This window comes from Alexandromys fortis, unplaced genomic scaffold (genome assembly GCF_014885135.2).
Source record: "Alexandromys fortis isolate MF-2015 unplaced genomic scaffold, M_Fortis_MF-2015_v1.1 scaffold_80, whole genome shotgun sequence".
NCBI classification, from domain to species: Eukaryota; Metazoa; Chordata; class Mammalia; order Rodentia; family Cricetidae; genus Alexandromys; species Alexandromys fortis.
Genome location: NW_026068174.1, coordinates 2233219 through 2254196, shown reverse-complemented (window position 1 = coordinate 2254196; position 20978 = coordinate 2233219). Strand labels below are relative to the sequence as shown.

Below are 20978 nucleotides of genomic sequence, written 5' to 3'. Positions count from 1 at the left end.
CTCAGCTACCTCTCCAGCACCATGTCTGCCTTCATGCTGCTATATTTCCTGCCATGATGATAATGGACTAAACCTCTGAACTGTAAGCCACCCCCAATGAAATGTTTTCGTTTATAAGAGTGGCCATAGTTATGATGTCTCTTCACAGCAACAGAAACCCTAACTAAGACATTTCTTGGTTTACTATTTTTGGGAACAGTTTTGTAGAGCACACAGCGGCTAGACTGTGATCAGTGAACACCCTTCCTCACACAGCAAGGTTTCTGCCTTATGGTGGAGAAAAATGGACAATTTGGGCAAAGAACACATTTAAACCCATTCTGTACCTCTCTTTTCTTTTAATCTCAATCTCTCAACTTCTCTCCTCCCTCCACACTCTTTTCCTCCCCCTCTGTTATACCATTATCTATGCTCAACTCCTTAGGCTTAAAATATAACCCCAACTCAACCCATATTTAGGCTCCCATGGTGACATCTTGTTCTCCCTGCACAGCGGTCTTCTAGAAGGCCTTATCACCACTCACTGTTCAACCACTGCAAAATACTTTCCCCCTGCACCCGCCACTGAAGCCATTCTCTGATGGCACCAAGGCTCTCCTTGAGGCTGTATCTAATGGGTAGCCATTGTGTATCTCTCCCTAGACATGTCTGGGGTGTCCACCTTTGTCAACCATTCTGTTCTTCTCTTGAATCCTATACCACCACACTTGCTGGCTTTCTTCCAACCTCCCTGGACACTCCTATTCTGACTCCTCTTAAGGTCATTATTATTGACAGTTCTATATGGGATATATGCTTCTTGAACCAAGGCATAGAAAAATACTAGTCACCCAAGCCTGATGACTTGAGTGTAATCCTCAGAACCCACACACAAGCAAATAAATATGTTTCTAAAGGCTCATCCACTGGCCATTTGCTCACATTTTATTGCTTTTTTTTGACCATCTAGGTTTAATATATGTGTTCCGTGATCCCCTCCATATCAACTTGAGTGCTCAGTATCTTACAGACATTACCAGCCGTATGCAGCCCTTATCATATTAGGAAGCAGTGCTGGTCAGTAGTTGATAGGTCATGGATTTGAACTTAATCCAATTTGGTTTCAAATTCCCAACTGCCTCTTAATTCACTGTGGGTTTCACATCTATATAAAGCCTATTGTGTAAAGCTGGGCAGATTAAAAGAGATAAGGAATAAAAAAAACCTTCAAATATAATTCTAGATACCTAGCAGTTATCTCAGTAAATAATTGATTCCTACTTTCCCTTTCATAGAAGCTGGTCCTGCTTCCCAAACTACAGTAGCTTCCCCCTATCTGCGGTTTCCTTTTCTGTGGTTCCAATTACCGGTGGTCAACTTATAACCCAAAAATACTGAATGGAAAATTCCAGAAATACACAATTTGTAAATCTTAAATCACATGCCATTCTGAGGCTACTTGAACATAAGCTCTGTGACAGTATCAGTCTGAGAATTAAGCTAACTGCTGTTAGGACCCTGTCTGCTCAGAGGCTCTCTTCTCCACACTGGCTCCTCAGGCATGAACCCCCTTCATTCAGCTTGGGCTCCAAACCCTAATGTTGGGCCCTGTGGTTCCCCTACCCTTGACATAGATACTTACATTGCTCTGCCTTCAGGAAAAAGGGAAGCACTTTTACCTACAAGTACAGATTCTATCTTCTGAAATCATCCAAAATAACACAACCAGTTCCTACTCAAATACTGTAGTTTGTTTTTTAAATCATGATCTACATCTCCTTTTCTTCAGTCACTCCTTAAATGATTTAATTTTAAGTATCTCTGAACAAACTCTGTCCTGTATGCATAGCTTATGAAGGTATATAGAGGAGATACTCTTGCTACCTCCTAACACTATTCCACCCATACAGCTCTTTCTTTTCTAAAAGAACCTGGCTGTTCAGATACAGCTTCCCTTCTACACAGCCAAGTATAACAGAAGTAAACTGTGTCCTCGGTTCCCAAGGAGTCTAAACTAACCTTGATATTCATGTGCCTCTCACCACTGGCAGGTTGTGTAATGGGCATGCAACAAAACATTGACAAATTACATGTATGAAGAGGTCTACTGAGGGCAGAGATGGAAGATAAGACATCAGGTAGTCTCTCTCTTTCCTTTGGAGGTGACTGTGTCCAAGTGGGATGCACAGAATCACAGCAATGATCTGCACGAGGAAGAGAATGAGAAGCCCCAGAAGGACAGGGCCAAGGGAGTCACAGGATGGGCCCTCACGATATGCCCAAAGCTTCTCATCTCCAGACTGCTTGGTTTAGTTTTTGTGTTTCCTTTTGATTTAAGCCACTGTGGTCAGGACTTCTTTTCACCTGCAGTCAACTGCATTCAAACTGACACAGGGTGAGCGTGGGACTACTCTTTCCTCCAGGTGAGGTGGATAGGGCTGGGAACAATGTTGATACATAGTATACTCTACTGAGCCCCTCATCGGCTCCCCTCTAAGGGTTACTTTCTGTTTGTATTGTTCAATTAGTAGTCACTAAAGAACTATTGGTTACTTTTCACTCACATTGTTTCCTTTCCATTGTTACAAGTGTTCAGCTCTTTACAAGGAATATTTCTTTTAAATAATAATAAAGGAAGTTGAAGAGTTACTAGATTACAATCTGAAGATAGGAAAAGGGGAGGAGCAGAAAAGTGAATACAGAGTTGGTACTCTACTTGTGCCCCATGTTACCACTGCATGCTGGTTCTCATTTTGTGCATTTGTACAGGAGTGAAAAATCTTGAGTACCCTCTTCTGGTGTTAAATTTTGACTCGGAGACTTTTCAGAGAATTCAAGGCTCAGTTGAAGCAGAAAAAAAAAAATCCCAATTATGCATTATCAAGATTCACTTCAAGTTAAGAACAGCTTTGTTGCCCTAGAGAGCACACCTAGGTGCTTGTTTATGTTTACAATCACACTAGAGCAAACATGGAGAAAGTAACTGCCAAATCTGTGCTCAATTCACCGTCTTGATGAAAACAAACATTCGGAACAGCTACGAGACCTGGGGGGGTTTGGCAGTAAAACTAAATTAAGCATGTGTAAAAGTACGCTTTCACCTGATACTGCCATCTTGTTACAAGATGTAGTCGATAGCATAGCTTCCACTGTGCTGAAAGTCTGAACCATCACTTCTCAAGGCCTTCACAAGTGTGGCTTCTTAGCCCCCCACTGTCACCTGTCCTCACTTTGCTTGCTTCATTCCACCAGATTCTAGTATCACTGGACACTCTGCAGTTTTGAAAACGTGCAGAGTCTGCTTGTCTTAACCGATTTCTTTCTCTCTGCTATGCACATGTGACTGATTCTGCCTGGCCTGGACCCCTCTCCATCTGATTCTTTGCCTCCCTCCCACCCTCTGACACGCAGAGATTCCTCATCCTTCTGATCTCAGCTAAAGACAACTTCCCCACGCAGGGCCTTTTCTGTGGCACACTCTTACACTTGCACGTATGTTACACCTCCCTGATGAGGAAACCCTGCATGATTCCTTTAACCCTTCTCATTGTTTACCAAATGAGCATGTCTCCCTGCTGGCTAATCAGCTTCATAGGCACAGGAGTCATAGCATCCCTGGTCACTTACACAGAAAGAATAGAGAAGACATGATGGTCATCATTCTTCCAAAGACCCCTTAATGCCATGGGAAAGCACAAATGCTACTATGCTAAATACAAAAACTACACATTGAGTAAGTAAAAAGAGTCCAAAATTTTAAATATTTTTATTCTTTAAAAATTTCACACATGCATACAATGTATTTTGATTATATTCATCCCCTGCTTCTCCCCTAACTCCTCCTAGTTCCACTCCACCCCTTCCCAACTACGTATCTTCCCTTTATTTTTAAAAGCTAATGCACTGAGTACAATTTGTACTGCTAATATACTCATGGGTATGGGGTCATCCTTTGGCACATGCTTAAACTGCCAAGGGCCATACTCTTAAGGAAAACTGAGGAGTCCAAATTTTAAAGTAATATATATATATATACTTTATATATATATTTACAAATATATATTTAAAATAATATATATATTTATTACAAAGGGAATGTATCAAAGTATTAATAAGATGTTACAAGGGGAGAGGAGTGGGAGGAGGGGGAGGGAAATGGGAGGTGTGGAGGAGGTGGAAATTTTTTCAACAAAAAAAATAAAATAAAATAAAGATGTTACATATAGGTATATACACACATTTATGTAGGGGTACATACATCATGTATGTGGAAACCAGAGGTCAGTGGTCAGATGTCTTCCTCTATGTTCCACCTTATTTTTTTTAGATAGTCTCAATGACTCCAGAACTCGCTAACCAGTGAGTCCCAGGGATCTGCCTGTCTCTGCACTCTTCTTTCCCCATCCCTCCAGTGTTAGGTTTAAAGACACACACCACTGGGATCCACTTAGGTCTTTGTGCTCGTGAAGCAGGCACTTTACCCACTGAGTCATCTCCCTCCTCTAGAAATTTTTTTTAAATTAAGAACCTAGACACAGACTGGGCTATATCTTTAATCCTAGCACTCAGGAGGGAGAGGCAGGAGTTCAAGGCCAGCCTAGTTTACAAAGTGAGTTTCAAGACATTCAGGGTTGCAACAGAGAAACCCTGTCACAAGAAAGCAAAACAACAACTACCTGGACACAGTAAGTAAAACAACATGCAGCATGGCAAAAGTGGAAGAGAGACCTAGTCAAAGGATGAAAACGTAACGCAAGGATGGAGAGTAGCACATGACTGTTAAACAACTAAACTGTAACTAATAGCAACCATGATTATTTGACTGTTGTATTTGCTAACATTCCAGTCAGCTTGTATCACAGTTATGCCCAATTCATCAAAGCACAACCCTGGGCTGAAAGCAGGGTTGTTGGATAGTGGTTACTGGCCTGGCTGTACACAAGAATCACCTGGGCATCATGAGACTCAGGAAAGCAGTCTCCAGGAAATGGAGCCCAGGAAGTCTCTCTAAAACTGGGCACTTGTGACACAATTCAGGCTATGTACAACACCTGTCTAGGACAAACTAAGACAACATTAAAGAAGTTCTTCTTCATCAATGGTTTCAGATAAAACAGGATCCTAAGAGGTCAGAGATGCAAAGAGACACATGGCAGCTATTTGCCACAAGTCAGCAAGCAATCAAAATGCTCACAGAATGGAAAATTCCACTCATAAGCCGAGTTTATTCAACCACACACATAATTCAAATGCCAAGGACAGGAATAAGTTTCAAGTGGCATGGCTCCTACCTAGAACTCAGCTTCCTAAACCAATACACCAAAGCAATAGAAAAAGGGATCTCAGCTGCAAAGACAAGACACAGGCTTCTTAAAACTGATGTCACACAACTGACACACAAGATCTGTCTAATCAGAACATACTCCTTCTAATGAGCTTATCTGACTGCTGAACCCTGGCTGATTAGATTTGTACATTAAGAGGGCAGAGAAGATTTACAGGGAGGCCAACTGAAATAAATCGTGTAGACTTAACCATATACTGATGTGGGATTTCTCTCTGCATATTGTGAATATGTTTTATTGCCATTGGTTAATAAAGAAGCTACTTTCAGCCAATAGCTTAACAGAGTAAAGCTAGGCAGGAAAACTAAACTGAATGCTGGGAGAAAGAAGCCAGAGTCAGGAGATACCATGTAGCCACTTGCAGGAGACAGAGACACTGGAACCTTGCCAGTAAGCCACAGTCTCATGGCAATACACAGATTAATAGAAATGGGATAATTTAAGACTTAAGAGATAGCCAATAAGAAACTAGAGCTAATAGGCCTAGCAGTGATTTAATTAATACAGATTCTGTGTGGTTATTTTGGGTCTGAGCATCAGGGAATGAACGAGCGGCCTCCAACAACAATATACTCTAAAAGTTAAACTATTTACATTAATTTGGGGAGGAAAGGATTACATACAACAATGGCTTGAAAAAAACTTTTCAAAAGTATGGCCATGATGATGAGTTACTGAAGAAAAAGTGAAATCACATATTCACATTTTCTTCTTTTAATGTGCATTGGTGTTTTGCCTGCATGTAAGTCTGTGTGAGGGTGTCAGATGCCCTGGAACTGGAGTTACAGACAGTTGTGAGCTGTCATGTGGGTGCTGGGAACTGAACCTAGGTCCCCTGGAAGAACAGACAGTGCTCTTAACCACTGGGCCATCTTTTCTCGTTGTGCCTCCAGTCCAAAAGAATAGTTTTTTCGTTTTTTTTTTTTTTTGAAATAGGGTTTTCTCTGTGTAGTCCTGGCTGTTCTGAAACTCACTCTGTTGATCAGGTTGGCCTCAAACTCAGAGATTCACCTGCCTCTGCCTCCTAAGATCTGGGATTAAGCACATGCCACCATGCCCAACTTCATATTTTCTTCAAAGAAGCAAAACTGAGGGAGTATTTATACCCGAGTACCTGTAACATGTTAAGAATTAAACACTCCAGCTGGGCATGGTGGTGCAGGCCTTTTATCCCAACACTCAGGAGGGAGAGGCAAGAGCTTCTACATAGGAATTCCGGGACAGCCAGGCCTACATAGTGAGACCCTGTCTCAAAACAAAACAACACACATCTCACTTGGTAACAGCCTTGTACTGTAAGAATCATTCACACTTTAAGGTTAGGCCATACAGGCTCTGAGAACCAAAACACTGAGTGGTGCTGCCATGTGTAACTACAGAGCTCACTGTCTCCTGAGGTTTGTTTTATATGGCACCCCACTTTTGCTTTTCGTTGGGAGTACCTCTAATTTTGGGGTGCACATGTTTATGAGGCTAAAGCTCTAAACCCATAGCAGTAGTTTATAAGCTGTTTTCTCACTGGCTGGTGCTTTTTCCAAATGGAGAATTAAATCCCTGGAACCCCAGTCCATAGTGAAGCTGCTCTGTTGAAAGCACAGAAGGCAGGTGGCCTAAAGCCCTATTGGACCCTACTCGGAATCCCAGGCTGCTCCTTAGGCTCCTCCTTGGCCAGGAATAATACAGACACCACCAGAATAAGCATCACTGGACTTGCTATACTGAAGTGTCTACCTTGTGGACATTCGAGAACTGATAAAAACTGAATGAAGGCATCATGACGCTGTGAAAGGTTGGGGAGTGTGGTGGAAATGCAATTAACTGGCTAACGGGGGCGACAGTGACACTTGGCCATGGTTTCCACTTTATCTTATGGCTCTTTCCTAAGACTTACTCATGAGTGTGTGTGTGTGTGTGTGTGTGTGTGTGCACGTGCGCGCGCGTCACATGTGTATGTATGGTGTCTGTGGAAGCCAGAAGATGGTGTGGAACTCTCTCAGGGCTAGGGTTACAGGGGGTTGTAGAGTTGCCCAATGTGGGTGCTGGGATCCAAACTCAGATCCTCTAGAAGAGTTGCAAGAGCTCTTAATCACTGAGCCGTCTCTCCAGCCCCTTCCAAACTTTTGAAAGGAAAAGGAGGTAGTCACTACTTTACAAAGAGTCCCAAACATACTGTAGAACCTCATCCCCTGAGAGTAATGGTAATTTTATTTTCCTAAGTTCCCAAAGACTGAAGTTACAGCAGAAAAGTAATGATACACAAAACACAAGAAGTAAAAGGCATACATTAAACACAGTAAATGAAGCAGGGCCCAGTGACACAGGCCAGAAATCCCAGTGCTCTAGAGGCAGAGGCAGAAGGATCATCACAAGTTCAAAGACTGCTTTGTCTACAATAGTAAGTTCCAGGCCAGCTAGGGCTAAATTCATATCTTTTAGAAAACAAAATGCATAGTTTAATAAGGAAACAAAAATGCTTAAATACTATGCATTTATTTATTTATTTATTCATTCATATATGCATATAAAATCATCTTTGCCCTTAATGCAAATAGGCCTTTGGAGATTAGCCTTTGCATGGCCCTCAGGACACAGAGGCTAAGACACAAACACAAACTGACAGAAAAGCTGGTTGAATATGATTACAAGTTCTCATAGTTGTAATTTACATTTAAATTGGCCTAGAGATTTTTGTTTGTTGGGGATTTGGGGACAGGGTCTCATGTAGCCCAGGCTTCACTTTGAACTTTCTGCCTTGTTAAAAGGGTCTCTTATTAACCACAAGAATTTAGAGAAAGATAACAGAATCTGATATCTCAACCTGATATTATTAACAACTACTCCTATAAAAAACTCAAAATGATCCAGATATCTATGTAAGTCAGAACTGAAACAAGACTAACGGTAGAATCATTCCAAATAAGTATAAGTGTTTTCAACATTGTTTGACCTTTTTGAAAATTGACTATGGCTGACTTGATGCTACATACAAAGCGGCGGACTGAGATAGGCCAGCAGCCTCAGACAGTCGCTCCAGACGATTCTCCATTGTACAAGTCCTCAAAGCCTACTTTGTGGTTACAGAAAGAAAAATTGTTTGAGTTTCTCTTGGTGTTTGCTTCATTGTTTTAGGTGAAACTATTTTTTGGACCAATTCAATTGCTTCTATTGTTTATATGAACCTTCTATAAATAAATGGCAAATAATTTTTTAAAATCAAGACAGTAATATAATCATGGGAGAGATGTGGAAAGAAGAAACTAAAAGAAAGCTGTGTTTTGTTTGCTCCTTCAAATGCCTTCCAATCATTCCAAAAGGACATATTAGAACTTTGTACTAGCCTGTGGCTCCTCTAGGAAAAAATCTTGCTCAGCAATAAGTAGTCTTTCTAGTAAAGCAAAACAGCCATGTTAGAGTTAAAGCTTCAATCACACTAAAGTGAACCTACTGCTATGTTGTGAGTCGAATAGAATGTGGGGGAGATGGAGTCCTAGTTAGGCAGAATAGCAACAACATCCATGAAGCAGTTGTATGGGGACTGTAAGTTTGGGTACCTACAAGGATAGAGCTAGGACATGGGGGAAACTGGAAGGGAGGCAAAGTATGAACAAGGAGTCAGATGATGGCCTTGATAGACTTTTCCAACTATTCAAGTCTGTTACTGGAATCTTTTGCTTTAAATGCCCTGCTTTCCACTATTTCATCAGGAAATGTTGGAAGCCATGATCTAATTCACAGGCTGGCTCACAAACATCTCCCACCCACAATGTCATGATCACAGTACACAACAGTCTGGGTGCTGAGTCTCAGAAGTTCAGTAATTGAGCATAAGAATAAGGGAGGGGAGATTTCCTGTTCCCCATCCTCTTCTAGACTCAGAGATGAGCCAGCAATCGTAATTATGCAAAGTTTTCCTTTGCCATCCTTCCTCGTCACAAGGACTTGCCTCCCCAAGAATAAACTGAACTACATTACCATGCACATCCTTCATAATGGCATTTAGCGCTCCATCCCAGATCCGTCCCATCAGCACCACTTCTCAGAAACGAAAACTCCAATCCCTCATTCCAGTGAAGGGCCACAGAGAGGTATGAAAGAGAGTAACCAGACTAGGCCAATGGACACAACTGTGCCTGGGCTACTTCAGAAGGATGTGATTCCAGAGAGGGTGTGTGTGTGAATATGAATGTCTTGTTCTCCTTTTGATTTTATAAAATATACTCTATATCCTAGGCTGGCCTACCCAGAGAGGCTTTTAACTCAGGGTTATCCTTCTGCCTCAGACTGTCTTGAGGGCTGGGATTATAAGCATAAGCTTAATCGTGCCTGGTGGTAGTGACTTTCTAAGAGAATTTTTATCAATTCAACTTCATCTCTAATTGTAAGACAGTATAAGAGAAGACTAAAAAGGTGCAGACATACGGGGGAAAGCAGCCTTGCTCAATGGAAGCTGTCTAGGAGCAAGGCCAGCCCATTCACTCTGAGCAGGTAGAAAAAGAAGAAAAGCCATCCAGGGATAGAAGGCAGCAGGAAAGATGGCTTCCAAATGAGAGACAGTTCTTCTCCATCAAGGATCTGCTTAGGTTGTACCTCTTCTAGAGCGTATGCCCGAGCCACTTCCAATCTCATGTTCCAGTCCCCCCTGGGCTGTAATATATTCATATGCACAGATCTTAATATGTTGTCATCAGTTCTTTTAAAAAATATGGTATGTTGATTCCTTCTGTCTAGGGAGTACTTAGAATGATGAATTATCTGCACTGTTTACTTGGGCTCCATATTTCATTTCACATTGATTCATTCATTAATGCATCCTTTACCCCAGCAAGCTATCTCTCAAAGAGTGACTTCCACAAGAAAGCCCCACCAAGTACTCAGCACAGTGGTCTTCAGCTTGATGCTGGAGAGTATAAAAAAAAATCATACGGATTCCACAGCTAGGTAAGGAAATTTGGTTTCAGAATGGTTTTATTTTTAAAGACTCTGCTTACAAGTTTATCACATGGCTATCACTGCCTAGATCTGAGGATCAACGTCACCAACTCGTAGGAGGGCAGAGAACATGGCACACAGAATAAAAGGCAGCAGAAGTGCTTGCTATGGAGAGTTTGAGACGGTTTTCAGGAAGTAAACATTGCGTGATTGTTTCAGGTCAGGTGGCGGTTACAGAACGAACTGAGCATGGCCAGGGAATGTTCAGTCCAAGGGGCTGGACCAGAGGTTAAGCATTCACTGAAGACCTGCTGTGTTCTGGCCACCTATTCAGATGCTATCATTAACTTCACAATAGCCCATTATTCCCACAAGGGAGGCTTCGAGGAACCAGGTAGAACATGGAAAACATCTTTCTTTCTCCACGGGCAACCAGAATTTCTCCCAGGACCTTTTTCATCCTTGCTTCCCAGATGAAAACAACAAAACAATTGGCTCCCCCATTTTACTGGAGGAGGAAGAACACAGCTGCTTCAGTACTCACAGGGGGAGGGCAGGACAGGGAGGGAAGACAATATGGGAAGGAGTGGAGAAGAGTCAACATGAGTTAAGTGGAAATTAAACTAAGCCCTGACCAGACCTTTTCCACACAGATGATTTCATGGCAGTAACCGTAGGTGATCACTGTCCACACACAATGACATTGAGGTCTAGGGTACTTAAATCATAATGAGATTTGGAGTTGGGTCAGACAGACCTCAAAGCCTGTGTGTTTTCCACTCTCCCTGTGGCAAGCACATTTTCCCTTCTCTTCTACCACACAAATGCCCCCCAGCTAAAGGATGGAAAACATAGTTCAAGAGCCTTAACCAATAACTATAGAGCAGTTAGATGAAAGAAGCCTGTTTCCCCAGGAAATAAAACTGTCAAATCAATCAAGGGATTTAAAAGACAATTAGAAGGAGGCTTGTCCTCTCACTCCAACTTCTATGAATAGGGTTGGCATTTGAGTTATGTCAGTGGTTGCATGCATGGGGGAAGCTACCATTAGGTCTAGAGTCAACAAGGACCACAGAAGTTCCTCTCTCAGTGAACTTGGCAGTGGCTGGGCAACGGCACAATGGCCCAATTCCTGTCTTTAGGAAATAATCAAAAAAATGGGGTTAGTGTTTGATCATGGTTCTGTTTGCTGGGCTGGCTCAGACATTTGGTGAGAACACTGGTGAGCAGCTAGCTCTCCACATAAGGCTAGCTCAGTGAAGTGAAGTGCATGCAGATCATTGTGTCCATCTATATCAAAGTCAAGCAACTCTAAGAGTCAATCCCTTCAAAAGCCTGTAATGAAAGCAACCAGTAGTGACTTCTGAGTGTTTGATTCCATCTACATCTGGCTGTATTTGGGAGCTAAACTCAGCAGAAGTCTACAGGGTCAAGAAATGACCCTGAATAAAAATAGTCTTGGAAGTCTGTCACAGAGGAGAGGAAACAAGGCGGTGGGGGTGATTCACTCCAAATGGCAGCTCCAAAACCAAGTTCCCATTTTTGTTCCAATCTGAAGCCAATGTGCAAAACAGGCACAGAGCAGACTGTCCGTTTCCAAAGGCAGTTGCCAAAGAATTTTATATGGAAGCCAAAAAGATTTAGTGTGCCATTCACCTCTCCTCTAAATCTGAGGAGAAAGAGTTTGAACTGAAGCAATGAACCCAGGGTGGGTTTACGTTGTGTGAAGACCACCCAGGGTCTGGTAAGGAAGGGAAAACTTTGTTCGCCAAAGTTTCCAATGACCCAAAGGCTTACTGGGTGTGGGCAGAGTTCTATGGCAGCATGAGCCCCTAGCTGCTGTCTGCCTATTCGTTCCTTCACGCCTCTCCTCCCCAGTCCACAATCAAGGACAACACTGAGAAGGTTATATGCCTTTTGTTCCTCTTTATAGGGGAGGGTGGTACTGAAGATTGCATCTGGAGGAGCCTCTGAATGCTAGGCAAGTACTCTACTGAGCTACATCCCTAGCCTTCTCTTTTGTCTTGGGTGTTTGCGTGTGTGTGTGTGTGTGTGTGTGTGTGTGTGTGTGTGTGTGTAAGAGAGAGAGAGAGAGAATATATATATATAAATATATATAAGGGTGTGGGTATGTGTGTGTGTGTGTGGGGGGGTGCTCCAAACAGTTCAGGCTGGCATCAAACTCATGAGCCAACACTGGTTCTGAACTCCTGATCCTCCTGCCTCTGCTTCCCAAATCCTGGGATTACAGGCATTATGTTACTATGCCCAACCACAGCCCTCTTTTTTTCTTTGCAACTTGAGATAGAATCTCCATAAATTGCAAGTCTGTCCTTGACCTTACTCTGAGCTCTTACAGACTTTGCTTTTAATCACCCTGCTTCAGGCTCCTGAGTAGCTGGGGTAATAGGCCTGCAACACCAGGCTCTGATATACACTTAGGATTGAGAGTTCTGGCTGAAGACCAATTATCCAAGGCTTGACTACTTTAGTTGTGCTGAGCACACAGGTGTCAAGCCTGTGGCATGACAGGAAACAAAAGGCCTGTTTCTCACTCACTCATGCTTCCCTGTCCAAAGATCCAATTTTATAGCCACACTTTGTATTTTCTTAAAGATGGGTTCTCCAACAGCACTGGGTTTCAAAGTACCAGAGAACTCGGGTCTACCTTTAGAAATGCATCTTTGACTATGTCACAGGTTAGCAAGGAAGGCGATATGCAAAACAACAACAACAAGAGAATGTGGCAAAATCTTTAACAGTTATGAACAAGTGTGCCTGTATCTAGGAGCAGAGTGTAATTAACGGTGTCTTGTGGGATTAGGACAGACTTCTTAGAACTGGTCTCTAGATGAGTAAGATGTGAGTGATAAGCAGGGAGGGAATGAGAGTGGCAATGAGGGAAGAACAGTCCAGGGAGTAAGAACAGCCTTGGCCAGAGGTTCTCAACTGGAGGCAATTTTACACAGATGCAATTCTTGCATCTAGTAGGTAGATGTTGCTAAATATCCCTCAGGGCGTAGAAGAGCCCTCGCAACAAAGCCTTATCCACTCAAAATGTCAACAGCTTCACTGAAAAAAAAAATCTGCTCTAAGCAAAGACATAATAAGCACAGGTTAAAAGAAACAGGAACTGGAGTATAGCTCAGTGGCCAAGCAATTGCCTAGCAAGCATGAGGCAATGGGTTCAATCCCCTGCACCACAAAATAAATAAGGCTGAGTAGATGCTTTGTCTTCAAGGTAGGAGCAGCAGATGACGGTAGGAAACTTACCACATTTTACAGCCCTATCAACTGAGAAGCACATCTCTCAGGGACAGTGTCCTCTGCTCAAGTCCACTCCTACACAGCAGCCTGAATTTTACATTTCAGCAGACAGTGGCGTGAGGGTGATGAGCTGGGTGCTTCCCCCCATCCACCCAACAGTGCGCTCAGAAGAGCTAGGTGTTCCCCACCATCCACTGAACAGTGCTCTCAGAAGAGCTAGGTGTTCCCCCATCCACCTAACAGTGTGCTCAGATAGGGTTAGAAGCTGCTGGGATGCTAGAAAGACTCAGGAACAGGAATGGGTCAGGCTAGAAAGGGAGGAAGCAAGGGCTCCCTGCCCCCAAACAAGTAGCTAAAAGGGAAGCAGAATGTGGCCTGAGCTTCAGAGGAGGGTTGACAGGAATCTTACTCCTGGTCACAGATCCTTTAGAAACAGAAAGCACTTTGCCACCACCACCTCCACTGGAAAATTAAAGAGAAATAACAGAACAAGTCTCTTCCTCTCACAGGAGACTTCTGGGAGGAAGGGAAGGGAGCCTCAAGACACAGGGAGATTTTGTTACAAGAGCAAGAAATACAAATGGAATCTTCCCAGATATGCTTACTCGCATTAACCCGCACCAGCTCTTTAACGTTACCCTGTCCACATACACACACTCACCTACACTCATCTGTAGATGTGGGGCTGAGGAGATAGCTCAGTCAGTAGAGTGTTTGCCTTACAATTAAGTCCCAAGTTGGACCCTGAATGCAAGTAAAAATCCCAGGTGTGGTGGCACTTGTAACCCCAGTGCTGGGAAGGCAATCATAAGTCAATCCCTGGGACTTGCTGGTTAACCAGCCTAGTTTACTTAGTGAGCTCCAGGCTAGTGAGAGACCCTGTCTCAAAAAATTTTAAAAGTAGATAGCACCTTGAGTTGGCCTTACACACACACACACACACACACACACACACGCATATACACATGCATGCACGCACAGGTAGTAAGAATTGAGTGAAGTTACAGTGATTGGAGTAAATGTTCAAAAATCAAGCTTTAGTTCCAAAAGAGGAAAAGCAGAGAACAGTCCAATTGTTGTTACTGTCCTTTCCTTTAGATGGCGCTAGGGAGGAAAGCCAGGGCCTTGCGCATGCTAGGTGACACATCCTATGAATCACACTACAGACCTACAACACTAGCTCTGAAAAGACAATTCCAAACTGAAAACGATATTTTTAAAGTTTCTAAAATATTTATTCGATTGACTATTGAGGCAAAGTCTTATTATGTAGTCCAAGCTGGCTTGAACTCAAAATTCTCCTCACTTGGACTCCTAGGTGCTGGGATTGACAGGTGTGCACCTCCACACCCAAGGCCATAAAAGTTTTACTGAAAGTAACTGAAACCTTCCTTTCTTCTCTATCCACAATATGGAAACTGTTATCCTAAAGGAATGTACTGTGTGCCCAGCACAGTGATGGAAAATTTCCACTGTTGAGAAAATTAAAATCAAGTTTTGATGTCACAGATCCCTGAAGTAACTGCAGCGTTAGGTACTTCATGTATGTTACAGACCCTAAAAAGGACGGAAGCGGTCCATGCAGAAGAACCAGGCAGAGATCACAGGACCAGACATTCCAGAATAAGGAGCACATACTGGAGCCAGCATGAGGAGGGCAGGAGTAATAGGAACATTTTCAGGAAATTCATTTGCATCCCTGCATCCACCCCTCAAACAGACACCTCCCATTTCACCTGCTGACAGCCAAAGGAATATACCTGGTGTAGCCCAAGCCACTCACACTGAAAACTTGTTAACATCTCATGTTAGTATTTGGTCTGCCATGGAGATTCTTGGTCATCTCTAAATAAAGTGAATTGGAAAACCAAAGGATACAGCAATAAATTCCAGGAACTCACAGCTAGATACAGTCAGGGAGGGGGAATGTCATGATGACAGGAAGTTTAAACTATCAGAGAGGGTGGTTTTAAATCCGGGTTGGGATTTATAGCTCTAAAAGAAGGTGTGGGGCCACCCTTCACTGACACTATGTATTAACAACTGAGGAGTTGGTGGTCTGTGTAATGAGAATCACAGCCAACTCTCAGAGTTACACACACACAAATGCTGGCTGTGGTGTCACACACCTGTCATCCTAGCACACGGAAGCAGAAACAGGAGGATTATGAGTTGGAGGTCAGCCTTGGTGATGTGGTGAGTCCCACCCACCCAAAGCAACAGCGGCAGCAAACACATACAGGTATCTAACCATCCAGGATTCTGACTGGCGGGGAAAAGGCAGACTGGAAATCTGAGCATCAGCCAGGAATCTTGCTAACAAGAGCTCATGATTCCTCCCACAGATCCCCAACTCCTCTGCAGACAGCACAGCTCACTCACGATCATCTAATACACAGCCGGCTTTCTTGCCACCCTCCCTACTCATTCATGCCACTGTATCCACCTGGAATGTTCTCCACCCACAGGTCCACCTAGATGAGCACTACTCATTCTCTGGAGCTGAGCTCAACTTCTCTTCAGGGTGTGTCTGAGTCAACCTATGGGGTTTGTCCCTCTTTCGAACTTCCAGAACAATTAAGTTCATAGAATTACTTGGCAAATAGCCACCTTAGCTCTATAAAGCTTATCTCATTTTCTGTTTTCTAAATTAATAGCAATTGTCACCTTTCTCCTGGTATTCACTGACATAGCACCTCTTAAAGATAAGGAACAGATCACACTCATAATTCTTTGCATCCACCCATCTCATCCTCCAGAGTACCTTGAGCAAAGTTCAATTATACCATTCTCTTCTGTGCACACAGATGTCAGGTTCTCCCTAAAGATCTACTTATTCAAACCTCTAAAAGCTTGCAACCAATGATTGTGAAAGTCTTTAAAACAAATTCTAAATACTGTCCTTTAATTTACTTTTTTTAAAAAAAGGGCTGCAGGTCAAACTCATAGTAGAACACTTTCTAGGCATGCAAAGGTCCTGGTTAGACACACAACACTGACAATAGGAATAATGATGGTGTTAATTTTTAAAAGCCACAACCATTTAACTCTATTGCAGAGGGATGGGGGCGGGGTCTTTCTTTGCTTTGCCTTTTTTGTCTGTTGGGATGGGGTAAGTTTGTAAGACAGGTTTTCACTATATACCCCATGTTAAACTTGAATTTGCAAGCTTCCTGCCTCAACCTTCTGAGTGCTGGGATTACAGGAGTCAGCTACCATATCTGGCAAAAAAGGAAGTTTTAAAAACTAGTTTAACTCAGACTCTAAACCTTCAACTTGAAACTCAGAAAATTCCTCAAAGTTCTGGCTAATGTCATGCCATGTGTGCCGTACATATGCTGTTTGGAAGTTAAATAAGACACCATATTCAAGTCTTACTATTGTGTCTTGTGTGTAGTATGTACTTAGCAAATGTACTTGATGTCTGGTAAACTGAAATGATTAGTGATTGACAGCAGCTTACCTATAAAAAGACTTCTCAAAGCACACAGCTCCATCATGGGGGAAGGGTAACATCACAAATAATTTTGAACAAGTTTAATTGGTGAAATTATTATTTTAAATAACTCTCTATGCTATGTGTACCTGAGAAAACTTTGAACAGTATTGCTAATAAATATTTGCCAGGAAGTAGTCTTTGGAATTATATATATTAAAGAATTTAACGTAAGGATGACCTATTTTTAAAAAATGATAAGGATACAGAGATGTTTAAATAAGAAATCTTTAGACCATAGCAAGAAAGTAGTAAAATGAGAACCTGAATCTCGGCCATTGATTCTTTACCACCATAGTACTGCTTATAACTGTAATATGTCATTTTGATTAAGATGACATTTGATGCCATTTATATAAAAGTTGGGCATCTAGGCGGGTGGTGGTAGCACATGCCTTTAATCCCAGCACTCAGGAGGTAGAGACCAGCCTGGTCTACAGAGTGAGTTGCAGGACAGGTGCCAAAGCTACACAGAGAAACCCTGTCTCAAAAAACCAAAAGGAAAAAAAAAGGCTTAAAATTAACATATAAAACATGGTGTCAAATGAGACTCAGGAGACTAAAGAGGATTGCTTTAAGTCTGAGGCTACACATAGGGAGACTATTAACAAATAAATGAAAATAAATAAGTAAAATAAAAACAACAACCAAACAACAAAAAAAGTGCAACAAGCTACTCTAGTACTATGGATACAATCTGTAGTTGGCTTTCTATAACTGCAGGTTCTATATTCTTAATCAACTGAGAACTGAAAAGATTTGGAGAAAGCACTGTATCACTGTATCAGGGCTGATCAAGTTTAGACCTTTTCTTGTCATTATCCCCTAATATAATATAGCATTACATTGTGTTAGGTTTTATACGCAACCTAGATATGATTTAAGGAACACAGGAGGGACTAGAGGTGTAGCTCAGGGGTAAGGCACTTGCCAAGTGCACACAAGGCCCTGAGTTCAGTCCCTGGGACTGCAAAGAAGAAAATACAGGAAGATATGTGTAATCGAGGCTATACAAACAGAACTCCCTTATCCAAAACTTCATTTTATGCAGTTTCAGCTATATGCTATCAGTGAGAGTGAATACGACATAAAACCATCTTTTGAATGAGAAATCACAAGAAACTCGACCTAACTTTTATTACAGTATATTGCTATAATAGTTCTGTTTTATATCAGTAATTTTTTTTATCTCTTACTGTGTTGAATTTATAAAGTTGATCATAGGCTTGTAGTTATAGGAGAAAACAGTAAATAGGGCTCATCCACCAGGGGGTTTCTTGTAATACATGTCCCACAGACACGAAGAAGCTACTTTTGTCAGTTTACACTAAGGATTCAGGCATCCTCTAATCATAATGTTTAATGCAGTCTTGATAAACTGTCCAGAATGGCCTCAAATGAACATTTTCCAGTATTGCCCTCTGAAATAGTTGGGACTATAGGTAAGCATCCTCAAATTTTAGAATCCACAGAGACTCTTGAAATAGACTTTCTGAAGACAGCAAGGAACTACATAGTCTATGTAACACTCTATTTTGAATACACTGTGTCCTTTGAGACTACTACCCTAGGAAACTCAGGGAGGCTGAGAATATAAGCTCTGAAAACTCCTGGAGATCCCTGTTACTTTATAACTAAGAAACGGAGGCCCACAGTTTATGGTACGCTGGAGTAGCATTCAGGCTGGTGCTCCTACTCCACACTCTTGCTCCAGACATTAGAAGCCTGGTACAGAACAGATGAGGGCTGAGGGTGCAGTCCGTTTTCTGTTGATGGAGTGATTCCTGCCTAATGTACCAAGCTCTGGGTTTGAGTCCCAGCTCTACATATATCAGGTAGTGCACATCTGTATGCCCAGTACACAGGAAGTAGAGGTAGGAGGATCAAAAGTTCAAGGTTACCCTAAGCTATACAGCAGAAAAGAATGGATGAAACTGTTTTGCTGGTTCAAAGAGTAAACCGGGTTTTTTAAATTTTGAAATTAAGGTTGATAGTGAAAAATGAAGTTAGTTAAACATCCAAATCTAATTATGATTTTCAGGTTTTAAGTTTACGAAGTGATATTTGGCTATAAAGTTTATAGGCAACAGACAAAGCACAGCTTCTGGGAATGAACGAACACACACACACACACTTTAAGCTATTTAGAAACTTGGTTTCACTTTTTAAAAGTCAAACTGCTTTAATACTCAGCTTACATATTACTCTATCGAAAATGAAATAATCTCATATAGAAGACTTTAAAATAAGTTCCTTTGGAAGCCCATTTTGGGGCATTGAGTTGTGACTAAATTCTCAAGGACGCCAGTAATACAAGAGCTCCATCCATAACTCCTTGAAAAAACTGAAACCATGGACGCCTTGTCAAATTCAGACAGTTTATCTTGGCACTGGCAAGTACAGCAGTCTCTTCGATGTCTGGAAACGTGTCTAATTACGTCGAACGAGTAACTAAAAAATAGCCCGTGTCCCGGAACAGACAGCTCAGGGTTCACTCCATAGCATCCTGAATGGCAGGATAGAACCACGCCAGGGGGGAGAAGGGGAGAAGAAGAAAGGAAAAGAAAAGAAAAGTAAGCGTGAAAACGGGAAGAGATGCCAGCCTCTTTTTAAAACAGCCCTCCCGTTTTCCTAGGGCCGCCAGGGCCACCACACCGCTCCTGAAAGTTTTTCTTTTTCTTTATTTTTGTTCCATTAAGTCATCCGGTACCGCCCACATCACTTACCTGGCGCAGGGCAGGCTGGTGCTGCCCCAAGTGAGCTCAAGCTCAGCCTGCCTCTAACGCCCCTATCCGGACACCACTCAGGGACAACCCCAGACCCCTAAAACTGCAGCCCGAGACCTCGTCACACCCTAGAGTCCCAAGGCCGTACCACGGAGGCGTCCTCTCTCGGGGAGGCGTGACCACCCCGCGCCGCGGACCCCCTGTCACCCCGGCGCACTCCTCCTTCGCGGGCGCTGCTTACTCGGTGCACCCCGAATCCCGAGGCACCTCAGCAGCGCCCCCTCCAGGGAAACCCCGGCATGGCAGCCGCGACGCGCTCACCTGAGCCTAAGGTTGGCCATGAACTCGGGCATGGAGACGGTGTCCATCAGCACGAAGTCCGCCTTGCCGAATTCCAGGCTCTCTTGCTCCGCCATGGTGCTCGCTCAGGTGGGCGCGCGGCCTCAGGTGGGCGCGCTCGGGCCGGGGCTGGGGCGTACAGCACGCTCGGGAGGGGTCGGGCCGGAGAGAGGCGGCGGGCGCTCGTCAGTGCTCGGGACGGCTCGGCTCTGGACGGGCGAGGCCGGCGGCTTCCGCTCCTCCCGCGGTGACTGCGGGGTGTGTGGGGGCCGTGGTGGCGAGACGGAGACGGCGGCGGCTGGTCCCGCCTCTAGCCTGGGTCCGGCTGGGCCCCGCCCCGCCTTGGCCGCTCAGGCTCCGCCCCACCCCGTGGAGGATCCCGCCCAGCCACGGCCCAGCCGCCTCCTCACCTGGGCGTCGCGCACGCGCGGGGCGGGGACGCGCTCCGGGCCAGCCGCGGCGGCTGAGCCTCAGCGCCCCCTAGAGACAGGCACGAGCATCTCGCGTGGAAGGGTACTGTGTGCGGACTCTGCGTGAAATAGGCCTTGCTGTCTTCTTCAACCCCTGCCTAGTAGATACCAACAAAGTTACAAAAGCAACTTGAGCAGCTTTGGAGCGAATAATCCATTATGATTCTGGCACACTCTCCTGGGCTCATGTGCTACCCACCCTTGAAGTGGTGACTGAATAGAGATGGCAACAGTACCGATCACTTCCAGGTCACCAAAATGCTCAGAGTTGATCTAAGTGCTTTAGCAAGCTTAAGTAACTTGCCACACTGCTAGGAAGTGGAAATGCTGCGGCTTCATTGGAGGTCATTTGATTTATGAACTCCAGCATTCAGCCACGTGATTTACTTACTGTTCCTCTGTTCGCAGTGGTCCTTTTTTAAAATTC

At 43.5% G+C, this 20978-nt stretch overlaps 1 protein-coding gene across 1 annotated transcript in view; it reads right to left on the bottom strand.

The window, feature by feature from the left end:
- The window catches only part of Myo1d (myosin ID), a 290963-nt gene extending 270556 nt beyond the window's left edge, over positions 1-20407 (bottom strand). The window contains exon 1 of the mRNA XM_050128640.1: positions 20064-20407. Coding sequence (XP_049984597.1) covers positions 20064-20158 — 95 coding nt within the window. The 5' untranslated portion in view covers positions 20159-20407. The remainder of the gene's footprint in view (positions 1-20063) is intronic.
- Positions 20408-20978: the final 571 nt, after the last annotated feature.